Below are 27,856 nucleotides of genomic sequence, written 5' to 3'. Positions count from 1 at the left end.
TGTTCACGTGCTCGTAAAATGAAGCATTACTTTCGACGTATTAATCCGTGCGCGTGGTCGGAAACCATAATGAAATCTCCGACCGAGATCATTTCAGCAAAGGTGACACAAAAATTAAGTATAGCACAATTTTGTTTTCTTTCTTTATTTCTTGTGGCCTTCTAGCAAACTTTCTCGAAATTGTTAAGAATTTTTGGAACATTTGGTAAAATGTGCAGATGGTTATTGATTAAGGAAAAGAAATAGTTTCAGTAGATATAGATATAACTTTTTATTTCCATGGTAAACACGAATTCGTTTTCGCAAAAACACAGTTATGAAAATTTACGTCCGGTGTATTTTCGTTTTCAATTCTCTCCATTTCCCATCTGCATCAACAGGTGCTATTTTTTATTTATTCTATTAAATTGACAGTTCTACTCAGAATTGTTTTCAACTTTTTTTGGCAAATTAATGAAATGCGATTTTTATCGAAATTTGCGGCTTTTACAAAAATTCGGCAAGAAATTTTTACATCCATTTCAAAACCATATTCTACAGCTCTGTATCAGAAAACTGGTAAGATCTCACGAGATGAAATAAATGATATCTCACTCGTTTTATCAAAACAATTAAATAACAATCTAATGTCAATCAACATCTGAAAATTAAAATTCTATCTTTTCGTATTTCTTCCCTTCTTGTATCTCCATTATCGAATAACCCTTCTTCCTTTAATACCCTCTAACCTTCCCTCTCTGCTTGAAAAAAGCCACAACGTTGCATCTCGAATTTTTCCACGCCACGGTATTTTATCGAATTCAACTTTATGATGGAATATATAATGCAATTTCGTAGAGACGAGCCGATATAGCGTTGGCTGATGAATTATATTCGAAACCGGTTGACCGAGAGAGACGGATACAACCGTTTCCTCGGTACGTTCCAGCGAAGGAAACAGCGGAATAAATATAAAAGGCAGGCGAACGCCAAGCAAAGTGATGGTTTGTTGCGGAAGAAAACGTGTCTATTCTGGGGATAGATTAAATTTACAGTCAGTCCAGAAAGTCTTCGTGCACCATCTCTGTTAAAATTATTTGCGTAATTTTAATACAGAGTATTGTCATCAGTCTCTTTGTCGTGGAACTTTGTTTCGAAAATGTGTAAAATCAAGCAATGACGAGTAGAATAAATTCGTAAATTTTTATGCTTTACTGTAAGTTTGAATTAAATTATTAGATTGGTGCATGTGAAATGTTGTTTTCTCGAAGGTTGAATTTTGCAATTGTCAACCATCTTAAAGAAACAGAAAGTTGCTATAAATTATTGTATCTGCGGCGTTAAGATTTATGATAAAAATATCGAAACTTTATCGCCACGAATGATCAGAACATTCCTTCGATTTTCTTACATAGATTTATATTTAGAAATGTGCTACAAATTGTTGGAAACACGCATTTAGCATTTGAGGAAGGTTTAAGACATTTTTTTGTACAATTTTCTAATACATAAATTAATACAAATATCTCCGTTCTACGAATTTTTAAATTGAAAAGTCAGGAAAAACTTATCAAAGTCACATTTTAAAAAATGACGTTTCATATGCACCAACCTAATGTAACAAAATATTAAGTACCACGAGATATTTTATTTTTTGACACGACGAGCACACTCTCCATTAACCCAAAAGTTTCTTCATGAATATACTCGTCAAACGTTATTTGTTAAAGAGTTGACAAATTGTTTTCCCTGGTGTTATTAACAGTTTTAGGAATGTTACATTCCTAAACGCTGTTATATATAAATATTGTTTGTTTCCTACTCTTTTTATTAAAATTATGCAACGCAAAATAAATTATTAATGTGGAGTAGAAGGACTTTCTGAACTGACTGTATATAAGCAACGCTGGAGAGTTGTCTGAACACAACCGAGTACGCTAATAACCCTTTCAATCGAGCGACGTACATACACGTCGTAATATTAAATTTGCAATTACTTTGGTGCGTTCGCGTGTGTACTGTGCACAACGTAGAACAGGCTTTCAACTTTTCATATCGGTTCGCGATAGCAAACTGGTAAATTCGATAGACTGCAAATGTTTATTAAACCAGCAACTAGTAGTGTGTTTCTCACGCGGAATGCGCGGTGTTTTTTTTTTTTTTTTTTTTCTAAATAAAGTTTAGTGAATTGTTATTGAAACGTTGTATTTCGTAATCTGCTGCCAATGTGAAATATCGAACGTTGAAAGTTCGATGCATCGAAATACGGATTTGTTTGACGAAATACAAATAGAACGTTCGCCAACATCTAACGATAAATGGTTTTATTATCTGGAGCTCTCATCGCGAATGCCAAATTTTTTCTTTTTTTACGATAATGTAATTATCGTAATGAGATTATAAAATATTCTAAAAATGAGTCATTATTAAATAAGATTAAATAACGGAATTTTTGTTAAAGTTGAGCAATTATATCTCAACATCTTCATAAAGTTAACTAAAAACAAATGGGATCAAAAACTTCATGCATTTTTGCATATTGTAGATATTTCTAGAATTTCGAATTTAAATACACGAACAATCGCAGTCACAGTAACAAATTAGAAAACATAGTTCATAAATGATCTTTGGTATAATTTGTGCCTTTTATAGATCGTCAAGTATCTATACGTCATTTTGGTAATTTCGAGAAGACGAAGCGACGTTTTCGTTTCGCGGAGTTCATGACAGTTTGTGACACGTCGTAAATTATAATAACGCGACCAGTCGACGGAGGTTAAATCAGACTGACACTCTTCAATTAGTCGGCCTCCCCTCAAACTGCTATCGCTCGAACCGCATCAGGCGCCCACATCCTCATCAGTTATGCGAGGATTGCACGTATCTCATACAAACACGATTATTATTTATTAAAGCATGAATATTTACTTAATATTCAACCAAATTGAATTGAACGTTACGTATTCTATTGAAACGCACATATATTTTATATTTCTCCTGTCTTTTGTCTATTCTAAAATCATCAAATTTTTATTTTATTTTCTATAGTTTAATGTTTAATTAGACAAACAATATTCATTCGTAAATTCAGTTAATTACATTGTAACATAGAGTTTAAAGATATATTATTTTAAAATACTCTGGAATACTAGGAGTGCAGAAAGATTTTGAAATTTTTATTTCTTTAATTTTTTTCTACTCATATGCTCGTTACTCTACGTAAATTTAAGATACGGAGTATTTTTTTTTTTTTTATTAGTATATGGAATAAAAAAAAAAACATTCCTAATTATTTCAGTCTTATCAATAAGCAATTGCAATTTGTATGGATGTCGTTTTCTCGCGTATAACGTGGCTTGATACGAAAAATAAATAAGCATCGCTGGCTCTTCTCGCTGGCCAGGAAATCCCAACGAATCAAAATTTTCGTGCACGGAGAATACTACGTCCTATAAATTAATATAATTATTAAAAGGTAAATAGAAAATAGTTCCACGTAGTCTAATAAATTATGTAAATGTTTCTAATGAATATTTGTACGTTAAATATTTATACGATGTACACTTCTTACTCTGCTACGTGGACTAATCCGTGCCATAAATTCACAGTTTTCACGTAGAAGATAGTAGGGATGAAATTGAATCTATTTAATTAAATCATTTAAATTATAATTGTGATTAGTCTATATTTACATTGTTTTAATTTTAATATTTCACGTTAAATGTTAGTAATGAAATAAATATTAATATTTAGAAGTCTTATAATTTGTAAATAATTCTATTTTATTCGAGAGCATAGTACGAGTAATGAAAATCAAAATTATTAAATTTAGTTACTCTTTGAATTCAGAACTTCCACGAGTATTACAAATTAATAGTTCTTGTCTTTTACGAACTGCAAGATGCATTATTACGTTAAGAAACAATGTATTAATTGCAGCAGACTCTCTGTCACTCGAATCCCCATTATTCGAGCACTTTATTATTCAAACACACTGCTGCCTGGAGATTCTATTAGTCGAACATTGTTCTACGTAAGTTTCGCTGTACTGCAATACAATGCGATGTTGCAGTATACGTGCGAACGATTTGATACAAATTTAATATGATGTCCATGATACAGTACTGCCATTGTAAGATACACGCGTAATGTTAATTATAACAGGAGATTATCAAATAATTTGAATTTCTTGAAATTTTTCTTGAAAATATAATAATTAGTGATTTGTCGGAATTTATTTAATACTTATTTGATACATGGACGTAGTTGACTGTATAAAACAATAAAAACCTTCGTACATCAATGATAATTTCGTATTGTCGCACAAGGCTCTTCGGATGAACAAATTTTTATTGAAATATCGACAAGAATGTGTGTGCAATTTTAATGTAGAGCTCTGTGTTAGAACACATTTGTGTTTTATATTTTTAGAACAATTCAGAAGAAAAGCTCAGGTTCAAAATAAGAATAAAAATTCATTGCTTTTGGAATCGTTCGTAGAAACGAATCGTCGAGCTCGCGTAATCAATCAAACTCACAAATCGTGAAACAACTTTTCTCGCCTAAGCAGGGAGAAAGAAACGACATCAAGTAAAATCCAATTCGTTTTCCACTTGTTCCAAGAATTACTTCAGCCAACCCTTTCAATCTCATCATTCTCAGTCAGATCAAAACGATTATCTATCGGTGCGTGATGCTCTTTCAGATCGGCCACTTTAACTGGAAAACATTCAATTACACTGGATGTAATTACGCGGTTTTCGAGGGGAGAGAAGAGAGAGGAAACAAAAGTCAGTCGTTAACAGTGAAAACAACGCATGAGAAACGAGGAGAGAGCGTTTCGCGGCGGTACGATTCATCTATCGATAAAGCAGGATCAAGGGTGGCGGGCTGGCATGCGCAGGGTTTCGGGGATGGCCAGGCTGTAAACAGCCATTTTTATAGACGATAAAGCAATATCGAAAGATTTCCCGGTCGAGCTGCTTTCAATTCAACCGGCCCAATGGAAAGCTTTTCGCCACGCCGGCGAAATATCGAGAAGCGGTGGCTAAATTGAGGGTAGAAACCCCTGGATTTCCGTCAAGGGAGAGAGAGAGAGAGAGAGAGAGAGAGAGAGAGAGAGAAACATGGCTGTTCTGATGGATTAGCCGTTGGACGGTGACTATCGATGGATCGTTTATCGATCCTCTGGGTAAAATTGGACGAGAACGATCTTTCCGCTCGATTCTCGTTTGATTTTCCTTGATCTTCCGTGCACGTGCAAATCCCCATGCGGAGGCCATTTGTATCAATTTTCTACGTTTTACAATTTTCTTCTGCCTTCATTTTGTCCATTTAGAAGGCCTCTTTCACGTCTCGTCTGGTCCCCTATTTGTCTACGTCGCATCATCGATCGTTTCTGTCTTTCGAGGAGATTGTTCGTTTGTATATAAAGATTAAATTAGGTCGACGTGAGTTTATACTTTGTGTTTAAATAACTAATATTGTCGTTGTTTTATACGTTTGAAATGAAATAAGATAAAATGTACATATGATTTGTCGTATAATTTTGAATGCTGAAGATGCTAATCCACCATCGAATTAGTTATAATTATTATTATTTGGTATTATTAATAGTATTTGATTTTAAACAATTGTCATTTATTTTTGCAAATTTGCCAAAATTGAATTCTTCGAAAGACAACAATGATTTATACAATTCTTTTCCTGATTTCGTTCAAATCAATTTGAATGAAGGAAACTATGTAATAAAGAAATCACTTGGGGCGATTTCAAATTATATTTTTGGGCCAATTTCACAAATCTGCAAATATATAGTTATACAGTAATATAAATATATACGAATATATTTTGATTGGTATAAGTCCAAAGTATTTCTCAGATAATAATTAAGGTATAATCGAGTACGTAATAATTTCTTAAATGGTAAACTACACTATACTAGTTAGTATTCGTTTCACTTTATGATAAGTGTAATAAATAAGGATTACGATTACATTGAAAAATAACTAACGACAAGTATAACACACCAGAATTACAGATAAATGAAACTTTTAAAAAAATTTATATTGTTATTATTTTAAAAATTTTATTTTCGTACATCCCCTTCTTTGAATTTTTTTCCATTCCGGTCACTCCACCGGTCCATTATTCTCCGCCATTTTTCCCTCTATTTTTCCCTCTCGGTGAAAATCCAGCGAGTTACCAAGTAGTTTTCGGGGAAATTCCAGATATCTCGCAAATGAAAATAGAGGCTTATTGCGTGTCGTGGTTCGAAGTTTTTGACATCGATAAATCACTTTGCTCGTTGTTGGCGCGTGAAATTTTTAGCACACTATGAGTGGTATACTAGCCATACATTTCGCCATTGTCCTCGGATATCTTCGGCATACGAATGGATCACTAAGCGCGTTTGACAGGAGAGGCTGTATTTCACGGTGATTTGCAGAAGTCGATGACAAGTGGCTGTCGATCTTCTCGTTTTTAGGAAGCAAGGTTGAAACGAACATTTCTATTACGAGGCAAGCAATTTGTGCGAAACTTGACGATGCGAAAACGCATCGATATTGTAAAATTAAAAATCTTCGCAAAAATATGAATTTTCGTAATATCTAATAATTATATAATTTTCACAATGTGATCGGACAATAAATAATTTCAATTAGAAATAATTTTATTTTACTAAGGATTAATAATATGAGACACGAACAAGTTAGAGTCATTCAAATATTATTCATTATTTGCGATTGTGAAATATCTGTTTACAAATATATTTTTCTCTATTTTCTTTTCCACACGAAAAGTATTTTCGACGTAACATATTTACGCGTTTAATATAATAAAATTACTTTGAATATTTTTGCGGTTTCCTCACATCTGCTTTGACGCGTCGCGGTTCTGACAAAAGAATTCTATCCAATTCTGCCTCGTTTTCTGCATACGTCAACTGCTTCTTCATATTTGAACATGAAAAAGAGAAGTTCCATATTTTTTGCAATTCGTTCAAAAGGAATATTTATTATCTTTCAACATCAAAGAACATAATATTTGCGTTAAAAATGGGCACAGAACAATGGCCTCTTCGAAAAAAATGTTGCAGTGCGTTAAAAACTCAAAAATTTACAATCAAAGAACATAATTCGCATTAGTTTTCTCCAAAAATAGACGTAGATGAGCGATAAATTTTTTGACAAAATCCTTCTCTAAAGTTTTAAAAATTTTTCGACGCGCGGATGATAATATTCACGTATTTAAAGAAAATGTAAAAGTTTTTCTTATCACAGAAACGGAAAGGCAAGAAAAACTTTTTGGTGGAAAAAAAGCAGCTTTCGAGGTTTTAATGCAGTGTAAACGTTCAAATTCCGGAAAAATTTCACCGTGGCCTGGTGAAAAAACAATGCGCTCGCGATTTGCATCGCGATCATCCAGTAAACCATTGTAAAGTCGATAATGGACGTCGTAACAGGTTCTCCTTCGACTTCTTGGCCTTCTGAATTTAACCAAAGAACGTCGAGGCTGCTTGCCAAAATGTTTATGATGACTTCTTGAACTAATATCGAAGTTCGGAACAACCTGGAACCACGCGCGATCACCATTTTAAGATACTAATAAATTACTACCGGATGTTTCATCTTGCAACGTTAGATTTGGTTAATAATAAATGTACGTCGAAAGAATTTTGGTATCTCCTTGATTTTGTAAAACATTGAACACTTCTGATTTTATTAGCAATAATTATGAATAGACTTTCTCTCATTGATTGTAATTTATTTATGTATAGTATTTATTTATGTATAGAAATTACATGAAATTAGTTGATATGTTTGAAGTGAAACATATACAAGACTGATAATGAATTTTTTGATATAATTTTGAAATAGTAAATTGGAAAACATGAGCCTACATGTACCTCAAACTCTGCATAAAAGTTTCAACAGAACAAATTACTAGGAATTTAGCAGGAACAAATTACCAAACATAAAACCGAATTGTTTAATTGTAAAATCCTTCTATTCCTGTTTTAAATACATTTCTCTGATATTTCGCAGATTCCTATGACTCTAGACAAGTATATATTGTATAACACAAAGGAAACACTTCGATTTCAAAAAGGGATCCACAATTCTTTCTTAACATCAGAACTATCGAAAATATAATATTTGTAACAAAGAAATTAAAATGCAAGATGCGAAAGAAATTGAACAATACAATAAAGAACACAAGCTTGTGTCAATATATTTTATTAAATCATTCGAGTATCTAAAAATAGACTGTTGTAAGCACAAAAAAAATCTCTATAGAAAATTATAAATTGCTCATTTTTAGCATTTTGGTGGTTCCAGTGTTAAGCAGGTACTCACTATTAGCAATGGGGGATCGTGTTTCGCGGGTGAGAGGATCGGAGACGCGATAATAGGGGAGTTCCGAACAAATCTGAAGGAGTTATCGTTTCCGGCCGCTTTCGGCATTTCTGTTGGAAAGAATCGCTTTAGCGGTCTTAAGGAGCGTCCATTGTAATTCCATTATCACCTTCTCCCCCCCCCCCCTCCCACCCCTCTCGCGAATAGCATTAGCATAATAACGGACGGCACTTTTTAAAAGTTCGAGCACGAAGGCTCCCCTCGCTTCCCTTTCATTCGCTTTCTCGAAAGGGATCTCATCTGAACGCGATAGCGTAAGATGCCGGAGCTTTAGAATGTAATTGAATTTAAATTGCGAAATTATGATCGCGCGGTTGGTATCGCGGTAAGATCGCTCGTGTCGAGGCGCGAGCGAGTTGTGCGAGATCAACGCGAGAACGCAAACTTGTTAACTGTACGAAAAATATAGGCTGATCTATGCGTGCCCGTGGCTTTGAACGACGGATAATTAATTGAATGTGGGAATGTCCACAATCGTTTTGTTCAACGATTCGCGAACATGCGAATGACAATTTCAAGAAGTGGGAAATGACTTGATTCTGACTTGAAAATGATTATCAATATTCAGTTGTCAATATCATATTTTCCCTTTTTAAGACACGCAAAAGTACGATTTAAAAATTTTTCCAGCTCGATCAATATTATTACGAAGATGTAAATCTTTATTTTTTGCAATATGTTGTTCGCAATTAATTATTTTATTATGTTTATTATATATATGTTATTATATATTATTATTGTATATGTTATAATATACAATAATCTTATATATTATTATTGTATATATATTATTATATACAATAATCTTATTGTTATTATATTATTACATATAATAATCTTAATTATTTCTTTAAAAAGTGAGAGTATCAGATTTGTGTTTGATTATTTGGATACGAAGTTTAGATCGTTAGAAGGGGTGAACTTTTTATTCACCCGTTATACGAAAGAGAAACAGAAAGGTTATTCCTCCCGAGTAGGTCGGGCCATCTATTTCAGGCTTGGGGCAATTCGCCAAATTTATGTTAATTGTGCGAATTTTCATTTCTAGCCATCTGTGAACGATGCACATTTATTATTTTCATCCGGATTACATAAAGATCTGTACGTGATTTTTATTTGCATCAAACGTTTCTCTATTCGCAGCTTAGAGTACAGCGTTTCCAGTACTATTATTCATTCGACTAAAACTTCGTTATTGTGCTAAATTACTTTATTTCATGTACTTGCTCTATGAAATACGTGTTAGGATTGTCATTAAAATTTTTAAAAGGAGTTGGAAAAAGGAAATTTAAGTTAGACTTGCTTTTTAGTACAATTATTCGCAGAATTATGGCCTAAATGTAGTTAAACACTCTCAGATTATAATTTTTACGCTATAAAATAAAAGTCTTTCCTCGTGATAAGTTGCTGGTGTTCATGCATCTTCATATTAAAGAAATGGAACGTAAGGAGAAGTTTGTTTCACTCACTAAACGTAGGGAATATTCTACTTTGAATGTTTTACATCTCATCTTTATTCCGTATATTTTGTACTTTAAACTTTCCATAAATGCATGAGACGCATACATTTGTAATGTATCTACATCTTTTTAAAATTTATTTCCAGTATCTAGATTTGTTTCTGTCGAGAGTCGCACTATTCAAATCATAAGTCATGTATGAAATTATTCGTAAAAAAAAGAAATATTCAGTTCGTACATAACATCGAATTATAAATCTTACGATAGAATTATCAACTGAAGTAGAAACTTCAGAGAACAGCAAATATTTATAGTATAATAAAGAAGTTTAGCTTTTATTTAGATATTTTACGAAAGTAAATTTTAATTTTCAAAGATTTCATTTCATTAAAAATCATTCAAACTTTGAATCTATCAAATTTCTACAAATTTATAATTACAAATTATCACTTACTACACTGCCGTTTTATACACTATTTGAAAAAAAAGAGAGAGAGAGAGAGAAAAAGAAAGAAACACTCCTTTTCCCGTTTTCGAAAGAAGAATCGCCACGTGTTACGCGCACCGCTCCATTGTCATTCACGGTACTACTTGCCAGCAGCCGCGTAATCGATGGCACAGTTCAGCAATAAAACGCGCAGTGACGCGCGATTCTATCGCGGCGACGTACGGCGACGCATAAATCTGTCGCGAAAAAAGAAATCGAGCCGCGTGCCGGCCAATCTCGATCGGTAATTTTACTTCGTGAGCGGCACTAACGTTCCCCCGCAGTCCGATTGTCCCCACGGCTCGTGCAACAGCCGATCGAGCCGCCGACGTTTCCGGCACTCGGCCCGCTTTTCGATCACCTCCGATCGATCGATCGTTCGTCGCCGACGTCGTCGTCGTCGTCGTCGTTGTCGTCGTCTTCGCGTAACGGTGCCACGGATAAATGCATCCAGCTCACAAGGAGCTCGAGAAAGAGGGAATTGATCGGCAACGATTCACGATTTCCAGGGTGACAGTGGCGCCTACCGATCCAGAGCTAATGTTGGCATCGCCGCCAGTGCTTTTGGAAGAACGGGCAGCGGTCTTCCGAGTTGCAGGAACAGCTACTCGTCGTCCATTGGTTCCGGTTCCAGCCGAGTGCACGGCAAGGAGAGAGTTTCCGGGTTTGGAAACGCTTTCCTGAAGAAAGACAAGGAGGAGAAACCTACCTTCAAGTATTCCAGTAAGTTGCCTTCGTGTATGTACGAAAGTTTTTGGCTTGTCACATCAGGTTTCTAACGTTTGCTGTTGGAACTTGGAAAATAAGAACGATTTTTAGTATCGCGTTAGATTCAGGGTATTAAATTCAATATAAAATAGAATAATACAGTATAATATAATATAAAGAAAATACAGTAGTATGAATGGAATATACTATAGTTTATAAGAGTCTATAGGAGATGGAGAATACATAGGCGTCGTTGTTAAATAGAAAATTACTTTTTTATCGTAATAGCGATAACAGTCGCTTCAGTAATAACAATAGCAAGTGGCAACGAGATTAAGAGTTTATAATAGAAATTTTTGAAAAGTCTCATTAAAATTATTAGCATTTTGAAGAAAGCAGGTGTTTTTCATGGGTGTTTATTAAATACATAAGATTATTGGGAGATTATTAAAATTAGCTTGTAATCATAGTTAGTTATTATAATTAATATAGGACTGATTAACGATCGAAACAACAACGATAATTTTTTTATGAAAACCTGCAATGTCATAATTTGATGTGAGCGCAAACGAGTCGAATAAACAATAATTTTCAATGCACAATCTCTCGATATAACAGAATATACGACAACGCAGACGCGTTCGAAAAAATTAAAATGTGTGTATGTTATTTTTACTTTGAAGTATCCATTCCGCTGTGAATAATAAACAAAATAAATAAATTCGCGAGTATAATTTATCACAGAGATTTTGTAAATTTATATATACCGATACATTTTTACGACTCCGAATAATATTTTGTAAAATATATATCAACTCGTAACGTACATTCGTCGTGTTTCCTTCGTTCGTGCAATAAATACGAGAATAGAATGAATTTACGTTGCAACGCGATTGATGGATAGAAACTTGCTCTCTGTAATATCTCTGACGCAAGTTCCATATTTCGCTCGACAATGCTCGAAGCATTAAATAATTGAATAAAGGCAAGCGAGGGCCCAAAGGCTGATAGTTTAATGATTTTTTCAGGTAACAGGGACACGGACAAAGGCAGGCTGCATCCGAGTAGGTCGTCGACAGAGGACGCAGGGGCGAAAAGTCCATTATCGAGCAGCAGATCCTCTCTGTTCGAGAAGTACTCGTTTCCAGCTACTAAAACTTCGGAGAGGCCCGCCTCCGTTTTGGACAGATATAACCGTGCCACTTCCCGCGAGAAGAGCAGAGAGCCCGACGGTGTATCGCGATACGGATCCAACACGTATCCCGGATCGAGTTTGGCCCGAACTTATGGAAACGAAAGTAGAATCGAGAAGAAAGAGAGGGCCGATCATCCGCCGGTCTCCTACCGTGGATTACGGCCCAACTCCGGCAGAAGTTCCCGCGAACCTAGCCCGGAAGTCAACGTCGGAAAATCGAATTCCTTCAGAATGTATTCCAGAGCCCCCTCTTACGGTCGATCCAGTGCCACTTCTAGTGAGTGAATTTTGTCTCTCTCTCTCTCTCTCTCTCTCTCTTTCTTTTTTTTATACTCATTTTGTTGGAAACTGAGTTCGATTATTCGCGAGCTGAAAATACAGGAGAAATGAGAAAGAGAAAGTTGCGTGAAGGAATATTTCTGATTTTATTATACGTAATTTAGTATTAATAAATAACAAGGTATTTTTTGACAAACTTTAAATTCAGTATTTTGTAAAGATATTTGAAAAAACAAGACGAAAGTCAGTTTCAGATATTCCAACGAGTATTTTGTATATCTTATTTTTTTACTGATATTTTGTCATGTCAATGAAATGTACATTTTGTATGTTATTAAGTTACCTTCGATTCATTGATTAATACCAAGCATTTTTTGCTTCTTCTTATCGTCATTGTACGAAATATTCCACAATAATATTTTATTCCATGATAAAAATAATTTCACTTTCCTGGCAATCCTCCGGTATTTTAGTCGTGGAATAATATTCCCGTAAACGAATTCTAAATTTATGGTCCCATAATATTGCGCGAGACATGATACCAGTTGGTAAGTAGTAGTTCTCTTATCCCTTGGAGAATCGTAAAACAGTATAAGAAGCTTTTCACACGATATTTATAGCTATAAATTTTCACACTTGAGAGCAATGGATCCCACAGGAAATGGAACTGCAATTTGTTCTAAATCAATATCCTGTCCGAGATCGTAATGAAGAATATATTCTGTCATCATATTTAATGTCTTTAATCTTTCGTTTAAACGTAATGTATGCGACATATTAATAAATTTACTTCGCTCAGTTGTTTTATTTCGCACAGAATTTAGAAAATAATCTGGATGTCAACGAATTTTGTAACAATTTTATTCTATAACATATTCTTAAGAAATGGCACTTCCGTTATCCTAAACATCTTTCAAGTTAAAATTTACAATTAGTAATTTCGTCTCTTTGACTCAAAAATTTACAGATAATATAATTTTTAATTAGGAAAAAGGAAATATTTTATTTCTGAACGAAATAGTGAATTGTAAATACAAGATGAAAGAACAAAGTTTGCTACATTGTAGTAACAATTGATAATTCGAAAATCATTCAAATTCTTCTCGCATAACGAAGAATTCCCATGGTTATAATTCTTCCGTCGTACAATAATCAATCGATCCAACAATAAGAAAAACTTCACTCGACAAACGATTCTCACACGTTCGTAAATAATTGCAGGTGCCTCGGAATCGAGCTCGGCGCCAATCTCCTCGAGATTCGGCTCGACAGCTGGCAGCAGGTTTCTTTCGTCAAGAGGCAGCAGCGATCGAGTTCCGGCAGCCATAAGCTACTCCGGATCGGACAGGTTCCGAACTTCAGGCAGTAAGCCTACGCCGGCAAATTTAAAGGACGATGAAACCGCTAAGTCTAACCTGGAGAAGAAAACCGCTCCAGAAACGTATTCCGCTGCCGTAAAGTCCGAGGAATTGAAAGCCGACAACAGACTTCAGAACAATGAGACAGTTACGATGGTGACAAGAGGTACGTCGCCCGGTCCGCCGGCTTCCTCGTCCTTTGTGAGGAGCAGAAGGGCCGACATTGGCATTGCAAATCAAAGGGAAGTGACGCGAGTTCGAAAGAAAACGGAGACCAAAGACCAGGAAGTTCAAAGCGAGAGACCCGACGATAATTCGAGATTCTCGCGATACGGTGGCGGCGGACGAATCCCTGGGTCTCCGTGGTCCGCGTATTTGGACAAATTTTCCTCGAATTCCAGCGGAAGCGGCGTGTACGGCAGAGGCTTTAACGGCGGCGCGGCCAACCCCAGAGTAAATAGTTTCGCGTTCTCGAGGTCGAACGACGCCTCGAGAAACGACTCGACTTCGAAAGTATCACCGAGTTCCAGTCAAGAGATTCACGGGACTAAAATCCCGAACGAGCAGAGTACCAAAGTGTTCGGTAGTTTGGGTTTCGCGGTGGGGAAAACCGACTCGAAAGCGTCTACGAGTAATGAACCGGGGAATTCGAAAAAGGATCAAACGGAGGTTAAAGCGCAGAACGGCGAGATTCGTTCGTGCACCGCTGGCAGAACTGAAGGCAAAACCAGTCGTTTAGCGAGTCCTTTGGCCTTGAAGAGAGACGACTTTCTGCCGCAGCAAGCTGGTGTTGGTGCCAAGTCGTTAGACTCTCGCGAAAGCGCTCCGAAGAGCGAGGAACAACACAATAGCAGAGAAAGTTCGATATCGAGGAGCGAGGATAGCGGTCAGAAGAGACCGTCAATACCGAGATTAGGTCGTGTCGCGATGAAGAACGAGACCAAGATTACCAAGTCATCATCGAGTTCGTCGACTAAGTCTGATGGATCGAGAGAGAGGAGAAGCTCGACGCCAAAGTCCGATACCAGCTCGTTGTCGAAGCTTGTTGAATCTTCTAGGATAGTTGAGGGACACTGTCAGGAACAGAACAAAGAAGTCTCTACGTCTAAAAACGATGGTGTCTCCTCTGCGAAAGATTCCTTTCAAAGGTAGCCGCTCAATTCTTGTAAAGTACATGAAATTTCGAAATCTTTTTCACATTTATTTAATTTTTAAATATCTCTCGTTTTTCCTGTTGTCGATATGTTTTGTTGTTAGGAAGGAAAGTGGAAGTGTTTTGTTTCGATATTTCGTATTCTTAAAAATAGCGTACGGTGCCACGTGTCCGAATGAGAGTGCCAAAATTAATTAAACAGTCAAAGTATTTCTCTAATATTATACATTCATAATTTCTTCGTTGATATCTTTCTGCACAATTGATGCACACTTTTTCCACGTACACTTGATACAATTAATACAATTGATACAATTAAGAGAAGAATCTTGCACAAATCTAAGTTCAATCTCTTTGATTCTTTTTCACTATCGACAAGTATAAGTACATCGTCTATACTATCTCTCACACGATTTTTCTCATTTTTTCTCGATTAAACAGCAACTCGTCGCATAGCCGATCGACGACACCGCAGTCGCGAAGCGGCTCAGCGAAAAACCTCAGCCGACAAGCGATGCGAACCGATTCGTCGAACGGGTCCGCTGTAAATGTGCCAATTGGCAGATCGAAATCGTCGTCGGCCAGTTCGGTGACGAGTCAGGGTGCAAAAATAAAGACGACGCCGCCGCCATCGCCGGGCAGATCCTCCGCGTCGTGCTCGAGCGTCTCGTCAGTGAATCTGAGGCAGGGCGGATCACCGGATGCTCGTGGGAAACCACCTGTGCCGAAGAGCGACGCCGCGTTGGCGAACGCGTCCAAGAGCGTTGTGCCAGTGAAGTACGTGAACAAGGATTTCCGTAAGTCGACGTTGAACATGGAGAACGGCGACCCGTCACAGTCCAAGTACAGCAGGAAGAAGAAAAGTCAACGGAGCGTGTCCGCCAGTTCTCAGGATTCGCAATCCGAACCGAACTCCGAATCGAATATCCATCGTTCGGCTATTCCGTCGGAATCTAGCTCGAGTTCCGTGAAGTCGAACAGATCACGATTGAGGATACCGTCGTCGTCCAGCACGTCTTCGAAGAGCATCGGTAGGAAAAGCGAGACGAGCTGTACGTCGAGGCTAGTCAAATCAAGGAGAAGCTCGGAATCGCCTTTCGAAAAGAAAAGCAGACGCGACGAAACGTCGAGTTCCAGCGGGGAGAGCGAGTCGAACTCTACGAACTCTTCGAGCAGCGGGGAGGAGGAGGAGGAGGAGGAGGAGGAGGAGGAGGAGGAAGAGGAGGAGGACGATAACAAACAGACGAGACCCGGATCGAGGCGTCATAAGAGGAGAACGTCAAAGTCGCCTTTCTGCGAGAAGAAAGGGAAGATGAGCGCCGGATCGTCGAGAACGAGCGTGCTGGCGTCGTCCACCGACGAGATGTCTTTGACGATGGAGAAACCGCCGAGACCACCGTCCAGTCCGAGATCGAAGAACGATCGGGAGCGTTCGGGGAAAACGGAGGAGGCTAAATCGTTTTTGATGAGGGCCCTCGCGCCGGTGACGAATCTCTTCAAGAATAAGCATCAAGATTCCAGCGAGTCGGGTAAATCAGGTGGTTGGCTGGATTCCAACGAGGAGAGCATCGACGCGAGGAAGCCGGAACAGAACGGCGGCGGGACGACGACGTCTTTATCGAGGAGTCTATCGAAGAGCTTCAGTTTCACGAACTCGGAGAAGAACGACGACAGGAGACAGTCAGGCGTGAGAGTCAGGAGGAATTTTTCCGGGGAACAGCCATGGTGGATGGATCCGAACACCGACAATGTTCCCGAAGGTGTCGAAACGAGTAGCCTGTGCAACGACGAGATCAGTCAAGAAACGACCGTCAGTAGTACCTTACCTGACGATGGTAAGTCGGCATTTTCAACTTTAGATCTCGAACAGATTTTTCGAACAGCCACTTCAAACAGTGAATTCTTTTGATACGTAGGCGTAAAAACAGCGACGGAATTTGGCTGTGTTTGACGCGTGTTTACCGTTTTGAAATTTATGAGAAACAGGCTTAGCGATATGAAATATTTTGTAATAAATTATCAGGATTTCCAGAGGGGGCGTGTAGTTGGTTTAAAAAAACGATTTTTTTCAATCTTATTTTATCAAGTGAAAGAAATTAAAAACAATCCGTCAATCCGATTTTTGTGTCGCTTAGCGATTAAAAATAGTTGAAAAAGGAAATGATTTAATAATCAGAAGACACGAACCCTTCCAAACTAAATAATAATTCCACAACTGGTTTAGTCGTTCTATTAGTCTGTGTAATTAATATTCCTTAAATGTTTAAAAGGATGACAAAACGCACGTTTATTACCAAAATCAGATGCAGTTGATTGTAGTAAATTTAAAAATTGCTCTCTTACAAAAGACGAAAAATACAACCTGTTACGTTTCTCATCTACATCGCATACCTTTCGCAATCGCAAATTATCAACGTGATTTATTTATCTCTGATATGTCCTTTCTAAATCATTTTTTCGCACGTACATTTTTCGCCCCTCCTTTCCAACTACGAAGACAGAAACATAAATCAGTGCGATTCGTTTGGATAAACCATCTCCCCTAATTGCGTGTTCCCAGGCAAATTTAAATACAAAGTGTGGAGACAAGAATCGGAGGAACGAGCCTGGTGGTTGGACTCGAACGACAGCGGGGCCTCGGAGGACGCGAGGAAACAGTCGGCAACGATCTCGAGACAAGAATCGGGGGAGAAGGCTTGGTGGCTAGATTCCAACGATAGCGCTCTGTCCGAAGAAACGAAGAGACAATCTTCCTCGACTGTTTCGAGGCACGACTCCGGCGACAGGGCTCGCTGGTTAGACGGAAACGACAGTGTAATTTCCGAGGAAGCGAAAAAACCGCCGCGATCGGCCGTATGGAGGGAGGAATCGGGGGAGAGGGCATGGTGGTTGGATGGAAACGATAATGCTCCGTCGGACGAATCGAAGAGACAATCGTCCATGGCTGCGTCCCCTGTTTCGAAACGAGAATCCAGCCGTTCGAGCACCCGTTCCAACGAACGAAGAAATCGACTCAGGCATCAGCAGTCTGGCGAACAGCCATGGTGGATGAACGACAATCCTGAAAACGTACCGGAAGGAGTCGAGGTCTTTCCTGTCGCTGCAACTCCCACGCAGAACAGCAACAGTTACAACGACGAGGTGGACGACAGTCAATCGTACAGCAGATGTACGAGCAATGTCAGGCACATCGAGTCTGGTGAGAAGCCGTGGTGGATGGACAGCTCGTCGAACGTTCCTGATGGTGTCGTTAAGATTCCCGTGGAAACATCGAACAGCACCAGCGACTCGTCCGAATCGTTCGAGAGGATCGATATCGGCGTTAACCCTGAACCTGAGATATACGCGAAGAGAAGCCTTTCTAGATTCCCTATCGAGTTTCCGCCACCTCCGCCCGACGAGCCGCTTGGGGATCGCGCCAGTCCCGAAGGGGTAAACCGATCATATATCGTGCATTATTCATTTAACGATCCCTAACTGACGAAACTGTAGGTACTTCAAGCCCCGATAATACGCCACATCGTAAATCTTCAACGTCGTGCGCTTGACAGCGATGAGAGAATAAAGTCTTTAACGTAATTAGTCTCTTGATTAAGAAATCGAGTGGTTTCCCTGAGGGATAAAACGATGAACGTGTGAAAATCACGGTTACGCGATGCTACCTTTGACGAAATATCTTGTAATACCTTTAACATCTTGCGCTGGAATGACGTGTCACGCACGTCGAGAATATTTTGCCCAAAATTGCAATTATACATTTTCTCAGTGTTAAGTATATTGATTTATAACCCAGGCGAAACAAATAATAAATTTGTTACTTCTTAGTAATTTCTATCCGGTGATATACCGATGAATTAAAAAAAAAGACGAATTATTGTATACGGTTTGGTCACTCAACGTTATGGTCCGTCAACCGTAGGTTAATCGTAGCTAATACGCTCGCTAATATTTTTTAAAGAAATAAGCGCCAACAGTACGTAACATTAAAAACGTAACTTTGAAAGCTAACTACAACTGTTGATTAAACTTTCAATTGGAATAAAATAAAATAATCATCTGAAATAGCAGAAAAATGTCCCATTAACAGTAATACGAATTAAGTGTTATTTCGTATTGTTTCTTTAAACGAGTCTATGTACTTGGCAGGTGGAAAATCCTCCAGATCCGCCTGATAATTATGGCGGACGCGACTCGCCTTACGATAATGTACAACCAACACCCCGAAGATCGTCACCAAGGAAACGTCCCTCCACATTACCGTTGTTCATCGGCGAACATACCAACATCGACGACCTGCTGGGCGACACGACAACCTTGTGTCCAACTCCTGTCTTGTCTCGCATCCGTAAACGCGAACGCATCGGCGAGGGTAAGTCCAAAATGAACGTAACGCGATTTAGGATCGATTGCTGCCAGTATATATATATATATATATATATATATATACGGGCGACTGTTATTTGAATTACCGATTGTGTATCGAATACGGCCAGTACCGCGTGTAGAGCAGTTGGAGACTGAGGGTTGTTAACGAGAGAGGACCAGTATCCCTTTGAAGAGAATCAATAGCATCCATCCTTTTGGGAATTGCGGTAAGCTCGACGGATGGGTGCTGAATCGTGGATAAGCGCGTGCACGTAGACACGTATACCATTAAAAGGGGAGCCGATAGGATTAGGCAGTAGTTTGTACGAACAGATTTTAGCGATTGTAATCCCCCTGATGAAAAGAAATTCGGGTTAGCGGGCAGTCGACCATCACCGACCAACTATCGTTTGTAATTGTTAGGGATATTGTTGAAGGAGATAGAAATTAATTGGAATAAAAAGGATAGCAATTAAAGACGGGAACAGATTAAGGATGTTTTATGAAAAGTAGATGAAATTGTTGCGAGCTGAATTGTTTTCTACATTTATGTAATCGCGGTTGTTGTGTTTAAATTTTACTACCAGAATCTTGAAAGTTTTAATACATTTTTGGATTGGTTAAATACTATTAAATACAATCGTGATAGTCGATATTCACTAGAGTACTAATGAAACTATAAAGATTTCTACTATGAAAGTTTCCATAAATATTTGAATATGTTCATAAGTATTTATACACTTCTCGCGTAAATTCACGTAAATTTTCAACGTTTTTGTGTTATGTGAATTAGTACTTATTTCTGTTAGTTAGATCTGTCATCGTTTATGTAGATTCAGCAGAGGACAGTTCGGAATGTGAAGAGATCGATGCCACCCAAGTGATCATCCACGATAGCACTCCGCAGACACCAGTGATACAACGACGACATCGGTACGTTTCATGTCTAACAATCGAACGTGAATTCCGAAACACACGGATGTTTGATTGTAATTAAGCAATTTTCTTCAGGGACAACGACAGACTCCAACCCGACGGCTATATTCCGGTAAGTTTTACCAACGATTTTGCTCCTCTTTCGCTTTCTCCGAGCTTATGACATCAAATTGAAGGTAACGACCAACGGTACGGACAAATGGTATTCTGTCATTTACTTTTCTATTTAAAGCATTTCCCTTATCGCAAATTCTTTGGGAATTTTGAAAAGCGCGCTGAACCGTCTCTGTACAGCACCATACTATTTGAAGTTTCATTACTTTGTCGTTCCGCGCGAAAGAACGGCAAGGGAATGCGAAACAAGCAACAAAACTTTCGTCTCTTTCGTTTCTTCTGCAGCCTGCCAGCGAGACGCGCGGTTCTTCGCGCTATATTTTTCGCGTGCAATTCTTTTCATGATCAGTAGCTGAAGGAAAGTAGTGTGTAGGTGGCCGTGGATAGGAGGACGAGTACTCGAAAAAAAAGCCAGACGAACAAAGACGAGAAGAGGGTAGACATCTAGGGGAGGAGTGGTAGCGCGCGCGACATTATTGTTTCTCATGAGGGATGTGCGAAAAGAGGCCCTCCTTTACTCCAGACTCCCTTTCCTCTCTCTTTCTTTCTTCTTCTTTTTTTTCTTCCGTTTTGCACGTAAAGTGCTAACAACAAAGGAGTCTCCTCTTCTGAAGTCACTTCCCTCTTGCTCGCAACTATCCTCGGTGTCATCTCGGAGCAGACCAAATTCTCAATTACGCGGCAGTTATTCTACGAAAACTACGAAACTATTTTGAAGTACCTTGCAATTTTTCTGCACACCGCATAGAATTACGGTACATTACCGTAGAAACAGAACGCGTGAAAATGGTATTGCTTCTTTGATGGAAATCTTCTCGACTATAGAAACTCATTTCGTGAAACTAAAGCGTCATTACGACGAGCTTCGTTAATTGACTTTTTTCAATTAGAAAGTTTCCTGCATACGTCTACAAATAATGGTATCAGTTTACTCTGACGTATATCAAAATTTATATTGACATAAAGATGTAAAATTCTAAAAGTATTGATTGAAGAAAGGGATTAACTTACAATAATAGCGCGAACGAGGAACTCTTTTGTCCTCTCGTTTCCCAGTCGACGAGTCACTCATATTTTCCTGGAGCACTATAGAATTTTATCGCAACGGTGGCACCCTCCCGCACGAGCTACCTCCCATCACGTTTCTATGGATCCAACAGCCCCTTTTGTGAGCTTGTCACCCTCGTGGGATCTCGTAGTAGCGGGACAACAATGAGCACAGCCGCACTTACGGTTACGCTCTACGTGCTGCGCCAGCTGATTATTTTTTCACCGCACAATTACCATGCCTGCCGTTTCATTTGGTACCTCCGTATCCGCGCCATCCCCTCTTTCTCTCTCTCTCTCTCTCTCTCTCTCTCTCTCTTTCTCCTCTCTCTGTCTACTGAAAACCATCATCCTCAAAAACCACCGGATGGACCGTTATGTTCTCTGGCTATCTTTGCGGAAAAATGAAAAGGGAGAGAAAACGAGAAAGACAGGAACAACTTGAGGTTTAGAACTCCATAGAAAACGGGTCACTTCGATTGGCTGAAACGAAGTTTGTTTGACGACAATATTGTGGATTTGTGGTCTTTTTAGTTAGGAACCACCGAGTTCGTTTACGACATGTATGCATGTTTGTTCAGGACGTTTTTATTGGAACGAGCACGCGGTCTGTTTCTTAATTCTTTTCCCTACTGCGGAGTTCCCTTATGAAAGGGAACGTTCTCACAAATTGGTCGAGTTGGGAGAGGTAGTTTTTCAAAGAGAGAATGTCCACAAATTTTTTTGTCAATTCAACAGCTCGGAATAAAAACGATTCTTCGTTATGTTTGAACTTTATTCCAGCAGAGTAAAAGAGCATAGTAATATCTTTAGATTTACTTTGATGTATTTCAGCTTTCCTAAAGTTTCACTTAGGAGCGAAGTAATAAAAATTTTTGTAGAATTAGTTGACACTTATTGAGCAATAAGTAAAGACAAATCATTTTTCATATTATCAATTCTACTATGTTGTGAGTCCAGTCTCTCACTTAGTCAAAATTGAAAAATTTATTTAATTTTACCTTAGTAAAAATTTAGTTTACTAAATTACAGAAGTTCATCAATTTTTTTTTTTCGATATTTGGCACAAGTTTTTATTTATATATATTATATGTAGTAGGAATTAGAAAAAAGGAACGATATTAAGAACTGTGGGAAAAATATATTTATTATAATATTTTTTAATACTTGTACGCGTTATTAGAACTTCTTTGTAATAATAAGCTAACGTAATATTAGCATTACTCTGCAATTATCTCCAAATGTGAACGTGAGAAAAATTACTTCAAAATATCTAGCACGGCTCAGTCATTATTCTATGCATATGTATATCTAAATTTAACTTTGCATCAGTGTAATGATTCATCAGTTGGTTCATTCGAACGTAAGATATAAGAGGTGATCGTCTAAATTGCTTCCGTATGACGACGACTGGTTAATCAATCAACAATAATAATTTCTTAACATGTCTTCAAACTTCTTTGATATAATTAATCCGTCGAAGATAAAAAAAATATAATATCATATAATATCACTTTTTAAGAAACGCTTAGAAATCTCAGAACGAGTACAGTGGGAGAATGAAATAATACTTTATATTCTATAGAGAAATAAAGAAGCTGCGAAGTGTTAATATATTAACAATTGTATTCTAAACTGCGTGCAGAATTTACAAATTTTATAGTCCACAATAAATACTAAATATTTAAAGTAAGCAGTCCTAAGATCTTCGAGCGGCAGTGTATATCCTTAATGGCATAATCCGGGCAAACGTAACGATTAATACCAATGTATTATTTTTAATCGGATTAATCGTTGCTTCACAAAATTGTACGTGATGGATAATGGTAAACAGCAATTTTTTTGGTAATAAAAAGCAGCAAATATTGTCTGATGGCATCGTTTCAGGGTGTCCTTTGTACATGGAACGGAATAGGGAGGGGGTTGACCGCATGGCGGCGCCACTGTCGCCTCAGTGGCGACAGGTGTCCGCGGCGTTCAGTGTCGCGGCGGCCGCTCGCGAGGTAACTCATGTTGTTCATTGTGTATTCTTTCGTTCTCTTCTCTTCTGTCTCTTTCTCTTGTTGTCCAGTTTCACGGTTCCGCGTTGCTCTCCGTCGGCGTGTCGTCGATTAATGTGTGCACTTTGAAGAGTGTCGTACGCGGTCGCGCGGGCCAAAGTGACGCGCGTTTCCGTGCGCGGGAAGCGCGCGTGTCGTTCGCGCTCACTCGAGCTGACTCGAGTTTTTGTCGCGCAGACTCCGGGCTTCGACAGTTCATATATATCTATATATCGTTCTTCTCCCGGTTGCTGCATCAAACGCTGGCTCCAAAAATCGAACATCAAGACTACGATCGATGTGATCAGGAACGATGCTTTTCGATGATTGACCGGTCGGTGTCACAGGTAACGTGAAATTTTTCATCCACATATCTAGTTTTTCGATGCACGTTCGAAAGTGGCATTAGAGGAGCTGTCAATTTAACGCGAACGTGTCACAAACGAAAATTTTTCACACACGTCTCGAGGATATTCCAATCGATACCTCTCCGAACTGTCGAATGTCTCGACTGGTGTGGACGGATACTATCCGAGCACGTTATTTACTTTGGAGGTTAGGTTAGTCGTGCGGCGTTTGAAAGCAGGTCCGGTTTTCGGAGTTATCTCGGTTTTCTCAGTCAGCATCTACTCCGATTTTCTAGCTCGATTAATTATCGCGATTCGTCGGAACGCGAGACATATCGATACTCGATTTTCGATCATTTCTACAACGATTTAATGGAACGATAGCGATTATGTACGTTCAACGATAATACGTTGTAGAGCTGTCGCTGACCAAGTTTTTCTCGTGTTATTGACAAAGTACGCAGTCGAATCGAGTTCGAGCTGTTTATCATTTCGTGTGCTTCCTGGAAATGGCCGAAGTTCCAAGAATCCACTCGAAAGGGAATTTGTATGTATTTCTAACGAAAAGTTGACTCGCATATAAAACAGACGGAGAAAGCATCGAACGGGCTCGGTGAAATTCCTTCGAGATACCGAATCGGTGAGCATACCGAGAAGTTGGCACCGGCCACCGAACGCACGAAGTTTGTCGCCCGGATCCGCGCGAAAACATCGGTTCGCCGTGGATTTGTTGATTCAGACGAGTTTGGAAATCCTCTTAGGCACGATCTTACGTTACGATCACATCTTGATCGTGAATCTTTCGTCGACTACAGGCACGATTACATTCGTGGCATGGCGCAGACTCGTTTTCCCTTCTGTCTTCCTCCCCCTCGTTTCCCTTCTCCCCATTCTTTCTCTCTCTCTCTCTCTCTCTCTCTCTCTCTGTCTCCCTTCTTTCGTCTCTGTCTTTCCTAACTACCATCCGTCTTTCTCGCTTATTCGGTACTTCTCTCTCTCTCTCTCTCTCTCTCTCTCTCTCTCTCTCTCTCTCTCTTTATTCTCCATCTTTCTCCTTTTTTCTCTTCTGTAAGCACCATCGAGCCGGTTCGCAGAAGAGCTAGCCCATGCAACGGGTAAGAACAATACGAATAAGAGAGGATGACAAGACTGGCTGGCATGCATGAATAATTGACACTTCGTAAATTCATTCCCTACGGACATCGATTTACTCTGAATTTTATCCTCTGGACGGAATACCGACGTAACGCGTGGTCCACTAAAATGCGAGGATAATTCGATTCGATCGAATTTTTGCAACGCGATCGAATCAGCCGCGCTCCGAATCGGCATTGCGATTCGCTGGACACCGTGTAGAAATTTGCGTCATGCGCGCAGCATGGAAGGTCGATGTTTTTATATTTCTCACGCGTGAGATAGGTTAGACACGGCGATCTTACGTGTACACGTTTGCACATGTATATTATGTATATCCCGAGGGAATTAGCGTATAGTAAAACTCCGTTTATACGAACTTGCGAAGATAGTTTATATAATTGAAATACATATATTAAGCTTGTAACGACCGGCGATGCTATTGTAGCGTCACGTGGTTTTCTAACATTGATGACGTTATTGTAGCACTATTAATGATACTCAGAAAATGAATTGCGATGAGATTCTATATATGCGATCATCTGTATTTATTTACTTGGATGTTTAGTACTTCTACTTTCTTAATTTTTGCAAGTTCATAGTTGTCTAACGATCGTTCCTTTGTACGTAGCGAAAATTATATTTTATAAATTCATTATAAAATTGGCCAGAGTTTGCATAGTAGTCGGTCGTTATAGCTTTAATAAGAATCCACTAGGTCTCCTTGTTATCTGTGAGTTTTCGTTCACGTAATAGGAGTTTTTGCATCAGCAGAAGTTTGTTTAATTCTCAAGTACTGTAGAGCGATTATAGAGTGGACTGCTCTTTTTCATTAATTATCTTATATCTTTATTTTATGATCTTCAATGCTATTGTTGAATCAGCTCTGAAACTACAAGATATACAAAAGCAGAAAATATTATAAATAAGATTTTCTATAGTAGTTGTGTAAGTTTCAGCGTCTATTAATATTCAAGAATTAATTAGATACAATGTAAAAATGGAGTTCGTACAAACGGAGTATTGTTTCATAGATGTCTTCATAGATTTCAGCACTGTTCTCGATTACAGTGAAATTTATTAGTTTTGATAAATATCATTATGCAGAATAATTTGGTTTATTATGTCGATGGGGTTAAAGAACGCGCGGCATGTTCGTAACCTTGGAGGTAAATGAAAATTATCTCCTCCGATTTTTCCACTTTCGGTCTCGACAAGTCGACAGACAGAGTGAAAGGAAAATCTAAAGGTCGTCGACCGATTGAAAACGACGCGGTTTCTTGCTCACCTGGTCGTTCAGAGTCAAAGGTTGTTACAGTTCCAACATTGCCACTTTCGCACACGCGGACCACAAACTGTATTATTTCATATCACATTATTGAATATTTATATTCATTACAAATTTTCATTCATTGCTATTAACCGAGTTACTAAGTAAACAAAAATTTACGTACTTCTATCCCACTGTATCATCGAGAAAGAAATTCACGTTACCATTAAATACCGAATTTCCAGATACACATTCCGAACCGATCGATCGATGGAAGAACGCGAAAAGCTACGGAGACAGAATAGCGGCGCTTTTTCCCCCTGTCACGAATCTCCGTCGTCGTTCGGACGAAAATAAATCGGCAGCTTTCCACTCGCGCTCTTCTTCTCTCTCTCTCTCTCTCTCTTCGCCTTTCTCATAAAACAAATTCACGAACGAACGACGAGAAGCGACGACGAGAGAAGGTCGGTAATAGAGAAAGAGAATATCGGTTCGCCGCGATCAAGGTATTCACGTGAGCCTCCGGCTGTTTCGTCGTCGGAGCCGGTAGACGCGAATGGAACGTGAGGAGGAAGAAAGAGACACGGAGAAAAAGGAACAGCGGGCCGACGCGGATGGTGGAGACAGCGTCGCACGAGAGAGAAGGAACGAGAGCAAGGTTCGTTTTCTCGGTTGGTTGTAGCCGGCGACTCGAATGAAAATAAATCGGCGGTACGACGAACTGGTTCGTTCGTTCGCGTAAAGCGGTCGTGCGGTCCGGCAAAAGAGAGAAAAGACAGAAGGAGAAAGGAGGAAGAGACGTTTTATATACACATATATACACGTACGTGTGTGTGTGTGTGTGTGTGGTACGCGAGCGCGAGTGAGAAGAGAGTAGAAGGACTGTGCGCGCGACGCGAAACAAGCCTGTGTGTTGCCTTCTTTGGATCCTGGGGGAAAAAAAGGCCCCTATCGGACAACAATCGGCCGTTGCGGCCGAGATACAGAGAGGCCGCGAGATGTCTCTTACGTGTCGAGTCCAGTATCTGAATGACGTGGATCCGTTCGCCTATGCAAGCTCCTATCCGGAGCCACCTAGGCCGCCTGTGCACACCTTCAGCGCGACCTTGCCACTAATTAACCAGCTCGCAGCGGTGCATCGACTTCTACGGGCGCCTCACAGGGTGAGTTCATCTTTCTCGCTTAGGGAACGACAAGCGTTCCTCTTAATTCATCGTTTATCGAGAGGATCGCGAGCGAGGGCGAGTTAATGCTCCGTCAGCAGCCCACGGCGCCGCCTTGCGCGCCCTATCTATCGCCAAAGTATAAATCGTAGGATTTTCCGCGCGCAGCTAACCATGTGCTTGATTGCTTAACCCTCGAATAGCCGACGCGGCGAGCCGACATCGGGTCACTTTGCACTTTTGACCATAGTTGAATTTTTACTATACTTGCTTTGCACTTAACTTTTTGGTACAGGGTGTTATCTAATAATGTTCATAATATGGACAGCAGAGGAGTTTATTTAAAAAATGTAAAATTTTTACATTTATGTGCACTGTGTACATACAACGTTATTGTGTTTT

At 39.1% G+C, this 27,856-nt stretch overlaps 1 protein-coding gene across 6 annotated transcripts in view; it reads left to right on the top strand.

Moving 5' to 3' along the window:
• The window catches only part of LOC122529641 (serine-rich adhesin for platelets-like), a 44,725-nt gene extending 17,081 nt beyond the window's left edge, over positions 1–27,644 (top strand). The window contains exons 2-11 of one of the 6 annotated variants that reach the window (XM_043655992.1): positions 10,856–11,069; positions 12,083–12,526; positions 13,750–15,034; positions 15,481–16,874; positions 17,600–18,471; positions 19,186–19,408; positions 20,214–20,337; positions 20,416–20,452; positions 23,389–23,887; positions 26,537–27,644. In XM_043655992.1, the coding sequence (XP_043511927.1) occupies positions 10,856–11,069; positions 12,083–12,526; positions 13,750–15,034; positions 15,481–16,874; positions 17,600–18,471; positions 19,186–19,408; positions 20,214–20,337; positions 20,416–20,452; positions 23,389–23,508 (4,713 nt within the window). In that variant the 3' untranslated portion in view covers positions 23,509–23,887; positions 26,537–27,644. The other 5 variants (XM_043656080.1, XM_043656242.1, XM_043656161.1 and 2 more) reach the window with 5 other exon arrangements.
• The last annotated feature ends 212 nt before the right edge of the window (positions 27,645–27,856 follow it).

The sequence above is a fragment of the Frieseomelitta varia genome, unplaced genomic scaffold (genome assembly GCF_011392965.1).
Source record: "Frieseomelitta varia isolate USP_RPSP 00005682 unplaced genomic scaffold, Fvar_1.2 scaffold_1006, whole genome shotgun sequence".
In the NCBI taxonomy this organism is placed as follows: domain Eukaryota; kingdom Metazoa; phylum Arthropoda; class Insecta; order Hymenoptera; family Apidae; genus Frieseomelitta; species Frieseomelitta varia.
This window is presented reverse-complemented; position numbering and strand designations above follow the sequence as displayed.